The 14840-nt window shown below is 34.0% G+C and overlaps 2 protein-coding genes across 3 annotated transcripts in view; both read left to right on the top strand.

Moving 5' to 3' along the window:
• MEI4 (meiotic double-stranded break formation protein 4) overlaps positions 1–14840 on the top strand; it is a 203481-nt gene that overhangs the window by 116807 nt on the left and 71834 nt on the right. The window lies entirely within an intron of this gene.
• Positions 13482–14596, top strand: LOC121495609 (proteasome subunit alpha type-1-like). Its single transcript, XM_041763425.1, has one exon. It carries the CDS (start codon positions 13506–13508, stop codon positions 14298–14300), a length of 795 nt encoding a protein of 264 aa, XP_041619359.1. The 5' UTR covers positions 13482–13505; the 3' UTR covers positions 14301–14596.

Raw genomic sequence — 14840 nt, 5'->3', positions numbered from 1 at the left:
TTGTTTCTCTCTCTTTTTTTATAGTCCAGCATGATGCAGACAGACTAGCTCTTAGGGCCCAGGTATCAGGTGAGAGATCCCATATGTGCGTGGCTTACCATGTCTTTTAGTGCGTCATTCTGTAGTGCTTCTCTTTCTTTCTCAAGCAGGTCTGTTTGGCTCACTGTCCTTATTGTACTGCTACTGACTTGAACTGCATTGCACATGGATTGCAGATATCTTAGCCTTAGACAAGAGTGTAAGAAACTACTCCTTAGTATCTGTCAACAGAGTCATCGATGCTAACAGATCAAGACTTTTTCAAAGTGTTATTGGGGCCTTTTTAAAAAAAATATGATTGCCATACGTCTGGACAATTTATATTGCTCCATAGCCTCTGTTTCAGGATATTCATTATATTTTGGTACTTTTATGTTTACTGCCTTTTCATTTGATATTAATGCTTAAAATTAGCTATACAGTAAACTTTTCTAGAGTCACTAATTTTCTTTTAGATCATATCTGAAAAGCAGTAGAGGATCTTTTAACATAGGAGCTTTACTTTGCAAATCTTTTCACAAGGTAAAAAAGTGATGTGTCTCATTAAAGTATAATAATATATGAGTTAAATTTATATCAGTATAATTGGTTTCTTAATTCATGTTTTCTTTAAACAAATACCAACATCAATACAACTGTAAAATTGAATTAATTTTCACAATCCTTCTTCTCCAGAAACTTAAAATTTCCTCCCTGCTCTTAGAAAATATACATATATTTTTCTACTTATTTGTGAAACCATCACTTGATATTTTTTATACCTTTATTTTGTTATACTTTCTACTGTATATTATAATGTCAGTGTTTTATGTTATTACATAATTGTGTTTGTGATATTTATTTAGTGGATGCAACCTAATTTTACCTATTCCCACATTGTTGGATATTTAGCAGTTTAAAAAATAAAATTTCAAGGATGCCGGGGTGGCTCAGCGGTTGAGCATCTGCCTTTGGCTCAGAGCGTGATCCTGGAGTCCCAGGATTGAGTCCTACTTTGGACTCCCTGCATGGAGCCTGCTTCTCCCTCTACCTATGTCTCTGCCTCTCTCTGTGTGTCTCTCATGAATAAATAAATAAAATCTTTAAAAATAAAATAAAATTTCAATGTAAATATACAGTATTTTTATTCTTTCATATTATTTAAATATTATGTTCCAATTGAATAAATATAATACAATCTTTTTGAAATTGTGAAATCTTTTTAAAATTGTTTATTTCCTTATTTTGGGGTATAGAAGATTTTTTTCATGTATTTACTATTTATGTTTACTTGTCTGTGAAATGCCCATTAATGTTTTTTTGCTGTTAATCTATTAGGTGTTCAGTAATGTTTTAACTGGTTTAAATTTTTTTTTTTATTAGCACCATTGTTGGTGGGGTTTTCTTTTTGTCAGATTAGTAGGTTTTTTTCCACACTTTTTTTTTTTTTAGTTAATGTTTTGGCACCATAGCTTAAACTTTTCATATTCTTTGTCATATTCATTTTAGTTCTCAAAACTTAGAAAAATTATGACCTGCCCAGAATCCTAATGGATATTAGTATTATTTTCTGTTATTATTTCTGGGGTTTAAAAAAAAACTTAATCCCTTAATCTACTTAATTCAGTTTGATGTGAATATTATGATTAACCAGTGAACACTCCAGATTCTTTCCATCCAAGTTTTCTTCACTTTGCCCTTTTCTTCCCCCAGTGAGTACAGTAACCTATGATGTGGGAAATGCTTATAAGTGATCATGTAGAACTAAAATTTGGTTCATAATTTTCCTGAAAGAGGTCTAACAGTGCCTTAGGGAATAATAAGAGTCTTCTTTTTAAAATTTGGGATTAATATTTCCTAGATATGTTTTTTGTGTGTGTGTTGGTTTCAGTGTATCAGTTTTGTTTAAAACCTGAAGAAGTCCTTCTGTTTTCTATATCCGATCTTTTTTGGTTCTAGGAAGATTACTTTGAGCTTTGAGGATTTATTCTGCTTCATTTGTTATATTTTCTTCTTCAAGAACTTCTGATTTTCGGGGCACCTGGGTGGCTCAGTGGTTGAGTGTCTGCCTTTGGTTCAGGTCGTAATCCCAGGGTTCTGGGATTGAGTACTGCATCGGGCTCCTCACAGGGAGCCTGCTTCTCCCTCTGCCTGTGTCTCTGCCTCTCTCTGTGTCTCTCATGCATAAATAAATAAAATCTTTTAAAAAAAGAACTTATGATTGTCACAGTATATAACTTTTATGTTAATCTGCTTTTCTTTCTTTCCTTCATTTATTTATTTCATGCACTGATTACATTTAATATATATATATATATATATATATATATATATATTTTAGAGAGAGCATGAATGGGAGGAGCAGAGGGGGAGAGAGTCTTAAGAAGACTCCATGCTAAGTGCCGAGCCTGATGCTGGACTCTGTCTCACAACCCTGAGATCATGACCTGAGCTGGCACCAAAAATTGGATGCTTAACTGACTGCACCACCCAGGGGTCCCTCTGATTACTTTTGAGTTAGCTTTTTATTATGCACTTTTGGAGACTGAAACCTTATTTTTTCCTTTTTTTTTTTCCCTCTCACTGTGCATTCTAGTTTTACTAACACATGCAACAAACGTCAGTTTCGGAATGTATCTTTTGATGTAGATTAAAATGAAATATAAAAGTATGTCTAAAAAAACCTCAAAACAGACATTAGCAAAGGAAACAGGCCTTTTCACAATACCAAATAATAAAATATTCCTGGGACCATTTTCCTCTTGTTTTAACCTTCAGTATGGCTTTAGAAGCATTGAATTAGCTCATGTTTTATTCATTACAAAATGGCTTATTTTCTTTTGTTCTTGAAGAGCAGTTCTGCTAGGTATACAATATACAATTATAGATTAATGCATATTTTCTCTAAATATTTCAAAGATAATATACCAAAGACTGTGACTTTTACTGTTGCTATTGAGGAATTATGTTGCCAGTCTAATTTTTCTTTTCTGTTAGTATACATTATGCTTCTCTTATCTGTGAAAGAGAAGTTCTTGTTGTTCCTTAAGCCCAGAATACTTTCTTCCTTTATATTTTTCTATATTGTTTCTTCTCAGATGTGTCTCTCTAAAAAAAACTCTGTATAAACACATATTATACCTTCTCATTCTATTGTCTAAATCTCTTAACCTCTGTTTTCTCTCCTACATTAAGATTTCTTTATATCCATCTCCAGCTTATGACTTTTCCCACTACCTGTCACAAATCTGATATTCTCTCATTCACTGAATTTTTAACTTTGAATTTTTTATTTCTTAGTTCTAGTTGCTTTCATATTTTCAAATCCCCTTGTCATTTCATTCATAGCTATTTGATGAGCCTAATTAATACCTGATGTATCTGGAGATCCAAGCTTGTTCTTTATTACACTCTTTGGTTTTTAAAAAGATTTGTATTATTATTTATTTTAATTATAATTATTATAATTATAATTTATTATGCTGTTTAACAGATGATGGCTTATTTTCAAGTTTAATATTACCCCATGTTTCTCTGAATTTTATCTGTGGATATTCTGAAAAATTGGATGGTTTTGCCAGGGCTTTTCTGGTGAATTTTACCAAATATTTATGGAAGAATCGGGAAAGAAACCATAAGAGCTCTTAAGGATAGAGAACTAGAGGGTTGGTGGAGGGAGGTGGGTGGGAAATGGGCCAGGTGGGGGATGTGTATTAAAGAGGGCACTTGTGATGAGCACTGAGTGTTGTTGTATGTAAGTGATGAATCACTGAATTCTGAATCTACTCCAGAAGCCAATATTATACTGAGTGTTAACTGAGTAAAATAAAAAAAAATTAATGCCAATATGTTTTGGAGTACGTCAAAGAAAAAGGAACATTTTCAAACTCATTATACAAGGCTACCACACCCTGATGCCAAAGATGCTACAATAAAAGAAAACTACAAATCAATATCACTGATAATTAAATATGCAAAATTCTCAACATATATTACCAAATTGAATTCAATAGCACGTTAAAAGGATCATACACCATGATCAAGTGGGATTTATTCCTAGGATGCTAGAATGGTTCAACAGACACAAATCAGTAAATGTGATACAGCACATTCATAGAATGTAAAACACAATATGATCATCTCAACAGATGCAGAAAAAACATTTGATATCATTTCATCTTAAAAACTTTCACAAATTGGATATAGAAGGAATATAACTCAAATATAATAAAAGCCATGTATGACAGGCCCACACTTAATGGTAAAAGTTTGAAAGCTTTTCTAAAATCAGGAATAAGATAAGGGTGCTAACTCTCATCTTTGCTATTCAAAAGTCCTAGAAGTCCTAGGCAGAGCAAGTAGATAAACAGAAATAAAAGGCATCCAAATGGAAAAGGAAGAAGTAAATATTAACTCTTTGGGTATGAAATGATCTTATATTTAGAAAATCCAAAACAGTACTACATTATCACTCTACAGAAATCAGATGCATTCCTATACACTAACAAAAAATGTCTTAAAAAAGAAATAAAACAATCCCATTCACAATAGCATCAAAAACAATCAGGACACTTGGGTGACTCAAGTCAGGTGTCTGCCTTTGGCTCGGGTCATGATTTCATGTTTCTGGGATAAAGTCCTGAGTTGGGCTCCCAGCTCAGCAGGGAGTCTGCTTCCCCCACCACACCTCCCCTCTGCTCATGCTATCTCTTTCACACTCTTTTTCTCAAATAAATAAATAAATTCTTTAAAAAAACAATAAAATAGTTAGGAAAAATTTAACCAAGGAACTGAAAGGTCTGCTCCCAGCTCAGCAGGGAGTCTGCTTCCCCCACCACACCTCCCCCTCTGCTCATGCTATCTCTTTCACACTCTTTTTCTCAAATAAATAAATAAATTCTTTAAAAAAAACAATAAAATAGGAAAAATTTAACCAAGGAACTGAAAGGTCTGCACATTGAAAAGTACAAAACCTTGATGGAAAAGATTGAAGAAAAAAATAAATGGGAAAATATCCCATATTCATTGATAGGAAGATTTTTTTATTCTACTCAATCTGTCCTTCCCTGCTCCCCTGCAACCATCAGTTTGTTCGTTATATTTATTGGTCTATTTCTGTTTGTTATTTTGTTTTTTGAGTTTACACATGTAAGTGGAATCATGCGGCATTTTTCTCTGTATGACTTATTTCACTTAGGATAATATAGTCTAGGTCCATCCATGTTATGGCAAATGGAAAGATCTCATTCTTTTTTATACCTGAATAATATTTCATGGTATATAGAAATATGTTTATTGCAGAATTATTTATAACAGCCAAGATATGGAATCAACTTAAATGTTCACTGATATTAGCTATTCTGACAGGTGTAAGGTGATGTCTTACTGTGGTTTTGACTGCATTTCACTGCTTATTAGTGATGTTTCGCATCTTTCCATGTGTCTGTTGGCATCTGTGTGTCTTCTTTGGAAAATGTCTAATCAGGTCCTCTGCCCATTTTTAATCAGATTATTTGTGGTTGTGTGTGTGTGTGTGTGTGTGTGTGTGTTGGATTATATAAGTCCTATAATATTTGGATTATTAACCCCTTATCAGATATATCATTTGCAAATATCTTTTCCCATTCAGGAGGTTACATTTTTGTATTGTTGATTGTTTGCTTTGCTGTGCAAAGGCTTTTTATTTTGGTATAGTTCCAATAGTTTTTGTTTTTGGTTCCCTTGACTAAGGAGACATATTTAGAAACACATTGCAAAGGCCAATGTTCCAGAGATTACTGCATATGTTTTTGTTGAGGACTTCTGTGGTTTTGTGTCTCACTTGTAGATCTTCAATACATTTTGAGTGTATTTTTGTGTATTATATAAGAAAGTGGTCCAGTTTCATTTTGTTGCATATAGCTAGCTGTCCAGTTTTCCCAGTGCCATTTATCGAAGAGACTGTCTATTTCCCCCATTGTGTATTCTTGCCTGTTTTGTTGTAAATTGACTGGATATGCATGACTTTATTTCTGGGTTTTCAACCTGCTTATGTGTCTGTTTTTGTGCTGCTGCTATACTTTTTTGATTACGATATCTTTGCAATATAGCTTGAAATCTGGGATTGTAGTATCTCCAGCTTTGTGCTTCCTGAAGCTTGTTCTGGCTATTTGGGTGGATTGGAAGAATTGTTAAAAGCTACCTGCAGATTCAGTGCAATCCATATAAAACTGGAATGGCATTTTTCTCAGAAATAGACCCCCACCCCCAGCCGCTCCACAGCCTTGGCTCTTCCATAATCTCTGGGATAGCATCGGATATGTGAACATTTGCATTGCATGTGTCCAGAAGGAGAAAAACAGAAAAGGGCAGAAAATTTATTTCAAGAAATAAGTAGTGGCTAAAAATTACCCTTACCTGGGGAAGGCAACATGTACAGGTCCAGGAAGTACAGGGAGTTTCAAAGAGAATACCAAGACACATTATATTTATATGTTAAAAGTTAAGAGAAAATCTTACAAAGAACAAGAGAGAAACAACTAGCTATATGCAAGGGAACCTCTGTAAGGGCTATTAGCTGATTTCTCAGCAGAAAGTACAGGCCTGAAGGAATGGCATTGTATATATATTTAAAGTGCTAAAAGGTGCTTTTAATGTGTGTAAAAATAAGGAACCGTGAACTTAAAATACACTGATACACACACACACACACACACACACACACACACACACAGGCTGTTATACATGAAACTCTTGGTAATCACAACCATAAACCTATACACAAAAATAAATACACAAAAAATACACAAAAAATAAAGCAAAAGAAATCCAAATATACCACTAAGGAAAGGCACAAAACCACAATGGAAGAGAACAAAAGAAAGAACAGAAAACTATAAAACAACCAGAATATAATGAATAAAGGAGGATAATTACAATCTTATTAGTAATTACTTTGAATATAAATGGATTAACTTAAATTCTCCAATTAAAAGACATAGGGTGACTGAATGGATAAAAAAAAATGTGTTTTCTGTATGCTGCCTACAAGAGACTTGCTTCACATCTAAAGATACAGACTGAAAGTGAAGATACATAAACAAATATTCAATGCAAATGGAAACCAGAAGAAAGCTGGGGTAGCAGTACTTGTATCACACAAAATGGACTTCAAAATAGACTGCAACCGAAGATAAAGAAGGGCAATATATGATAAAGTCAATGCAACAAGAGAATACTAGTAAATGTTCATGTACCAAACATAGGGAGCACATAAATATTTAAAGCAAATAATAACAGACCCTCTGGGATGCAACAAATGTGGTCCTAATAGGGAAGTATTTAGCAATACAGGCCTACCTCAAGAAGCAAGAAAAATCTCAAATAAACTCACCTGACACCTAAAGGAGCCAGAAAAAAAACGAAGTCTAAAGCCAGAAAAAGGAAGGAAATAATAAAGATTAGGACAGAAATAAGTGATATAGAAATTCAAAAAACAACAACAACAGAATAGATCAATGAAGCCAGGAGCTGATACTTTGAAAATTTTAATAAAATTGATAAACCTCTAACCAGACCTTCAAGAAGAAAAGAGAGAAGACCCAAATAAGTAAAATTACAAAAGGGAGGAAAAATAACAATGAACACCATTAGAAATACAATTATAAGAGAATATTATGAAGAACTAACAACAACAAATATGCTAACAAATTGGACAACAATTATAAGAGAATATTATGAAGAACTAACAACAAATATGCTAACAAATTGGACAATTATAAGAGAATATTATGAAGAACTAACAACAACAAATATGCTAACAAATTATAGGAGAATATTATGAAGAACTAACAACAACAAATATGCTAACATATTGGACAACCTTGAAGAAATGGTTAAATTCCTACAAACATATGAACTACGAAAACAGAAACAAGAAGAAATAGAAAACTTGAACAGACTGACAACTAGCAAAGAAATTGAATCAGTAATCAAAAAATTCCCAACAAACAAAATCCAGGACCAGATGGCATCACAGGAAAATTCTACCAGACATTTAAAGAAGACTTAATAATTGGGATGCCTGGGTGGTTCAGTGATTGAATGTCTGCCTTTGGCTCAGCATGATCCTGGGATTGAGTCCCACATTGGGCTCCCTGCATGGAGTCTGCTTCTCCCTCTGCCTATGTCTCTGCCTCTCTCTCTCTCTCTCTCTCTCTATCTATCTCTATCTCTCTCTCTCTCTCTCTCTCTCTCTCTCTCTCTCACAAATAAATAAATAAATAAAATCTTAAAAAAAAAAAGGCTTAATACCTATTCTCAAACTAGTCCAAAAAATAGAAAAGGAAGGAAAATTTCAAAATTCACTCTGTGAGGCCAGCATTACCATGATACCAAAACCAGATAAAGACTCCACTAAGAAAGAGAACTACAGCCAATATCCCTGATGAACATGGATGCAAACAATATTGATAAAACACTAGCAAACCGAATCCAACAATATTTACAAAGTCATTGGGATTTATTCCTGAGTTACAAGGGTAGTTCAATATTCACAAGTCAATCAATATGATATACCACATTAATAAAATAAAGGATATAAAAGGTGTGATCATTTCAATAGATGTAAAAAAAAAAAGCATTTGACAAAGTACAACATCCATTCATGATAAAACCCTTCAACAAAGTAGGTTTAGAGAAAACATACCTCAACATCATAAAGGCTATATATGAAAAACTGAGAGCTTTTCCTCTATGGTTAGGAACAAGACAGAGATGTCTATGTTCACCACTGTTAACATGGTACTAGAAGTCCTCGCCACAGCAATCAGACAACATAAAGAAAAAGGCATCCAGATCAGCCGGGAAGAAGTCAGACTTTCACTATTTGCAGATAATATGATACTCCGTATAGAAAATATTAACTACTCCACCAAAAAACTGCTAGAACTGGTAAACAAGTTCAGTAAAGTGCAGGATAGGCTAATATCCTGATGAACATATATGTAAAACTCAACAAAATATTAGCAAACTGCATTTAACAATATATTGAAAGGATCACACTACATGATATTATGAAATTTATTTCAGGGATGCAAGGATAGCTTAACATCTACATATCATTCAAAGTGATACAGCACATTAACAAAACCAAAGTTTACAATCATAAGATCATATCAATAGGTGCAGAAAAAAAATACATTTAACATTCCAGTTATGATAAAAACTCTCAACAAAGTGTTTATAGCAGAACATACCTCATCATAATAAAGGGTATATATGACAATTCTACAGCTAAGATCATACTTAATGGTGAAAAATGGAAGGCTTTTTTATTTTTTTCTAAGATAGGAGCAAGACAAGGGTGTCCATTCTCTCTACTTGTATTCAACATAGCATTGGCATTTGTAGTCATAGCAAATTAGGCAAGAAAAAAAAATATAAAACATTGAAATTGGAAAGGAAGAACTAAAACTGTCAGTCTTTGTTGATGACATGGTACTATTCATAGAAAATCCTAGAGAAAGAACAAAGCTAGAGGTATCACACTCCCAGATTTCATACTGTACCACAGAGCCATAATATTCAATAATAGTATCCTGGTATAAAAACCAACACATAGATCAATGGAGTGGAATAGAGAGCCCAAAAATATGCCCATGCTTATATAGTCAATCTCTGATGAAGGAGGCAAGAATATATATTGGAGAATGAATAGGTAGTCTCTTCAGTTAATGGTGCTGGGAAAACTTGACAGCTACATGCAAAAGGAGGAACTGGACCCTTTCTTATACCACAAAAATAAACTCAAATTATCTTAAGGACTTAAATATATAAGACCTAAAACTGTAAAACCCCTAAAAAAATACAGGCAGAAAGTTTTTCAACATTAATCTTAACAATACTGTTTTAGATCTGTCTCTTCAGTCAAGGACAACAAAAGCAAAAATTTTAAAATGTGGCTACATCAGACTAAAAAGCTTTTTCACATCAAAGGAAGCTATCAACAATATAAAAAGGTAACTGAATGAATAGGAGAAGATATTTGCAAATGATACATTCAGTAAGGAGGTGACATGCAGAATATACAAAGAACTCCTACAACTGAATATAAAAAAAAAATGTGCTATGAAATTGGTAGAGGACTTAGACATTTTTCAAAAAAAAATACAGATGGTCAACAGGCACATGGAAAAATGATCAAATCCCTAATCATTCAGGAGATTCAAATCAAAACCACAGTAGATATTACTACACCTCTCAGAATGGCAATCATCAAAAAGACAAAAAAAAAAAAATGTTGGCACGCATGTGGAGAAAAGGCAAATTTTAGGCACTGTTGATGGGAGTGTTAAGTTGGTGCAGCCACTATGGAAAATGGAATGGAGGAGGTTCCTAAAAAATTAAAAATAAAACTACTGTATTGTTCAGCAGTACCATTTGTGAATATGCATCTGAAAAAGATGAAAACACTAATTGGAAAAAATATATTCACTCTGTTCATCACAGCATTACTTACAACAGTCAAGATACAGAACAACCTTTGTGTAGAATGGAATATTGGTTGGCTGTTAAAGAATGAAATCTTGCCATTTTGCAGCTACATGGATAGATGTAGAAGGCGCTATGCTACGTGAAATAAATCACACAGAGAAATACAAATATTACATGCTTTCACTTAAATATGGAATCTAAAAAGCAAATCAAATGAACAAATGAAGCAATATAAAGATTCATGGACACTGAGAACAAACTGATGGTTATCAGAAGGGATAAGGGCTGGAGGCTGGAGGAAATTGGTGAAAGTGATTAGGAGGTACAATCTTAATTTATAAAATAAATAAGTTACAGGGATATAATGTACAGCATAGGGATTATAGCCAATAATACTGTAAAAACTGGTGATAAATGGTAACTAGACTTGTGATCATTTCACAATGTATATAAATATGAAATTACTATGTTCTATAGAGTGAATATAACTAAATATATATAGTTATATAGTCATATAACTAATATAATAATTGAAACTAATATAATATTGTATATCAACTATAGTTTGATTAAAAAAAAGACAGGTAGAGATGGAACTGGGCCTGAGCACCTGCAAAGCATACAAACAAAAACCAAAGCACAAGCAATAAAAGCAAAATTCAACAAATGGGGCTTCATTGTACAAAAACGCTGCACAGCAAAAGAAACTATCAGCAAAAGAAAGGGCAGCCTACAGAATGGGAGAAGATAGATAACTCTAACAGCTCTATCAAAAATATAGTCCAATTTTAAAAATGGGCAAGGGAACTGAATAAACATTTTCCAGAGAAGATACACAAATGGCCAAGAAGTCCATTAAAAATACACTAATTCTCAGGGAAATGCAAATCAAAACCACATTGAGATGCCACTTCACATCTGTCAAAACAGCTGTCATCAAAAAAAACAAGATATAACAAATGTTGGTGAAGATGTGGAGAAAAAGAAACTCTTGTGCACTGGGAATGTAAATTGGTGCAGCTACAATGGGAAATGGAATGGAGGTTCCTCAGAAAATTAATAAAGTTAGAAGTATCATAAGATTCAGCAATTCCACTTCTAGGTATATATATCCAAAGGAAGTCAGGCTCTTGTAGAGTTAGCTGCACTCCCATGTTCATTGCAGCATATTCACAATAGCCAAGATATTGAAGCAATTTAAGTGTCTATCTGTAGGTCAATGGATAAAGATGATGCGGTATATATATATACATACAGTGGAATTTTACTCAAACTTAAGAAAGAAGGAAATCCTGACATTTACCAAACACAAATGTACCTTTGAGAGCATCATGTAAAAAATAAGTCAGAGAAAGACAAATACTGTTGATATTACTTCTATGTGGAGTCTAAAAAAGCTGAACTCACAGTAGAATGGTGTTTTACCAACTCTGCGGGGCATAGGAAATGGGAAGATACTAGTCAAAGGGTACACACTTCCAGTTATAAGATAAATAAATTCTGTGGATCTAATATACAGCTCGGCAGTTACAGTTAATCATACTGTATTATGTATATACTTAAAAGATACTAAGAGAGTACATCTTAAAAAGAAATTATGTGAAACGATGGCTGTGTTAACACTGTTGTGTAATCATTTTACAACATATAAGTTCTCTAATCATCATTGTACATCTTAATATCATATGCCAATTATATTTCAATAAAGCTGAAAAAAAGTGGTTTTGTATTTGCATCTTCCAGTTGCAAAGAGAAAGTTAGCTTACTTTCTCAACTTAGGGTCCTGGAGTACTTGGTAGTGTAAGTTTGAACTGCAGACTCAACAGAGACCTACCTGGCTTTGCACATTCTTAGAGGGACTATTACTAGTCCTACTATTGGTATCCTAATTACTAATCTGGAAGTTTTTTTTGCTGGGACATAGATGTTTATCAGCCCATCTTTCATTAATACTTTAGCTCTCTAAGTTTAACCTAAGGAATATTAGACTGTTTCCCACTTTGGAAGGATCCAGGCATTAGTTGAGAGTCCTGTGCAGCTAATATTATTTACCAACAAGACAACTTCTGCGTATCCATTTCTGAAAGTTAATTGTCTGATTTTTATCTTATTTTTATTTCCCCTTTTTCTTTTGGCCTCTGAGAATCCCCTTTTCTTTCTGAAGAATTCAGTAATTAATATATTTACCTTACCTAATGTTAAGAGACATTAGATCCTATAAATAAGGCAAAATGTTGGTTGCTTATCTTGACAATTTAGGGCATTATTAACAGGCTAACCCAAGGATTATTTAGATGTCTGAGGATGTATTTTGTCATATCCCTGATTTTGTGAAGTTCCATATTAACCCATAATTCCTGCTGGTATAGATGTAAATGATTTCTGTACACAAAAATTTTGTACACACACACATACACACACACACACAAGTAGAGGTTGTTTAGGGTTTATCCTGTAGTATATTAACCAGATTTTTATCTAACATAACAGTATTATTCTCATATTTTTTCTTTAAATCCACTCAGTTCCCAAATGTTCTTTACTGTCATTAATAATGTAAATACACTTTTGACATGTATTCACTCTAAATTAGCATGAGAATCGCATTTTTAACTTTTGGAAAGTATATTTTCACACCAGGATCAAGCTGGATTGCATTTTGATAGCTTTTTAAAGTATCTTGCCAATCATAAGCAGAAGTAACTACTGAAGCTAAAGTAATCTTATTTTATTCTTCATTGAATCTGAGTGACAATGGGGACCAGCTCAGTCAGTGGCACATGGACTACACTCAGTATTTGCTATAAAGAAATGAATGAATGTATAACTATTTACTTTAGGCTATGATAGCTTTAATTTTGTCATGTCTTATTTAGAAGCATGGCTTTTCATGAATAATTTGCTACTTCATGAGAATCTTAATACACCTAGTTATTTTTAAAATATTTCATCTGGGCCGCGCTCCTGAAGCCGCCACCTCTGCTGGAGGCCGCAGCGGGACCCGCGCCGGAACCATGTTTCGCAACCAGTATGACAATGACGTCACTGTTTGGAGCCCTCAGGGCAGGATTCATCAAATTGAATATGCAATGGAAGCTGTCAAACAAGGTTCAGCCACAGTTGGTCTGAAATCAAAAACCCATGCAGTGTTGGTTGCATTGAAGAGAGCACAGTCAGAGCTTGCAGCTCATCAGAAGAAAATTCTTCATGTTGATAACCATATTGGTATCTCAATTGCGGGACTTACTGCTGATGCTAGACTGTTATGTAATTTTATGCGCCAGGAGTGTTTGGATTCCAGATTTGTTTTTGACAGACCTCTTCCTGTGTCTCGTCTTGTATCTCTAATTGGAAGCAAGACCCAGATACCAACACAACGGTATGGCTGGAGACCATATGGTGTTGGACTGCTCATTGCTGGTTATGATGATATGGGCCCTCACATTTTCCAAACCTGTCCATCTGCCAACTATTTTGACTGTAGAGCCATGTCCATTGGAGCCCGTTCTCAATCAGCTCGTACTTACTTGGAGAGACATATGTCTGGGTTTATGGAATGCAATTTGAATGAACTGGTTAAACATGGTCTGCGTGCCTTACGAGAGACACTTCCTGCAGAACAGGACCTAACTACAAAGAATGTTTCCATTGGAATTGTTGGTAAAGACTTGGAGTTTACGATTTATGATGATGATGATGATGTATCTCCGTTCCTGGAAGGTCTTGAAGAAAGACCACAGAGAAAGGCACAGCCTGCTCAACCTGCTGATGAACCTGCAGAAAAGGCTGATGAACCAATGGAGCATTAAGTCACAAACCAGTCTGTATGTGTATTATCAAATATGTAAGAATGCAGGAGCCCTTACTGATGACAGTAATCTATACTTTGAACCAAAAGATGTGGCGTGGTCTTCTGGTATGTTTTAGGAATCGGTCCAGATGTGTTTTTCCCAAGTAACTTGTCTGAACCATATAATGGTGTGCATTTTTCTTTGAGAGGGTCTATATAATCATTTTCTAGAAAGTATAGTTATCTGTACTAATGTTTTTATATGAAGAACATAGTGTCTTTGTGGTTTTACAGACAACTGTGAAATAAAATTGTTTCACCTGCCTGTGTAAAAAAAAAAAAAATATTTCATCTAATTACTTGCAGCAGTAACTTTTACTCTAAACTATGTAATGTATTTACTTTTATATCTATACTTTTTCATATAAATGAGAGCTTTTGAAAGTTTTTTTTTATGATTTACTTCCAATGGAGTCTGGGTTGTTAACCTTTACTCTTAATGCACTGAAGTTTTAAGATCTTTGTATAGCAGGCGCTGTTCTACAGCACAGAACAGCTC

The sequence above is a fragment of the Vulpes lagopus genome, chromosome 1 (genome assembly GCF_018345385.1).
Source record: "Vulpes lagopus strain Blue_001 chromosome 1, ASM1834538v1, whole genome shotgun sequence".
Classification (NCBI taxonomy): domain Eukaryota; kingdom Metazoa; phylum Chordata; class Mammalia; order Carnivora; family Canidae; genus Vulpes; species Vulpes lagopus.
This window is presented reverse-complemented; position numbering and strand designations above follow the sequence as displayed.

What these genes read in the sequence shown, in the direction of transcription:
- LOC121495609 (XM_041763425.1), top strand. Translation starts at nt 13,506, where the DNA reads ATGTTTCGCAACCAGTATGACAATGACGTCACTGTTTGGAGCCCTCAG.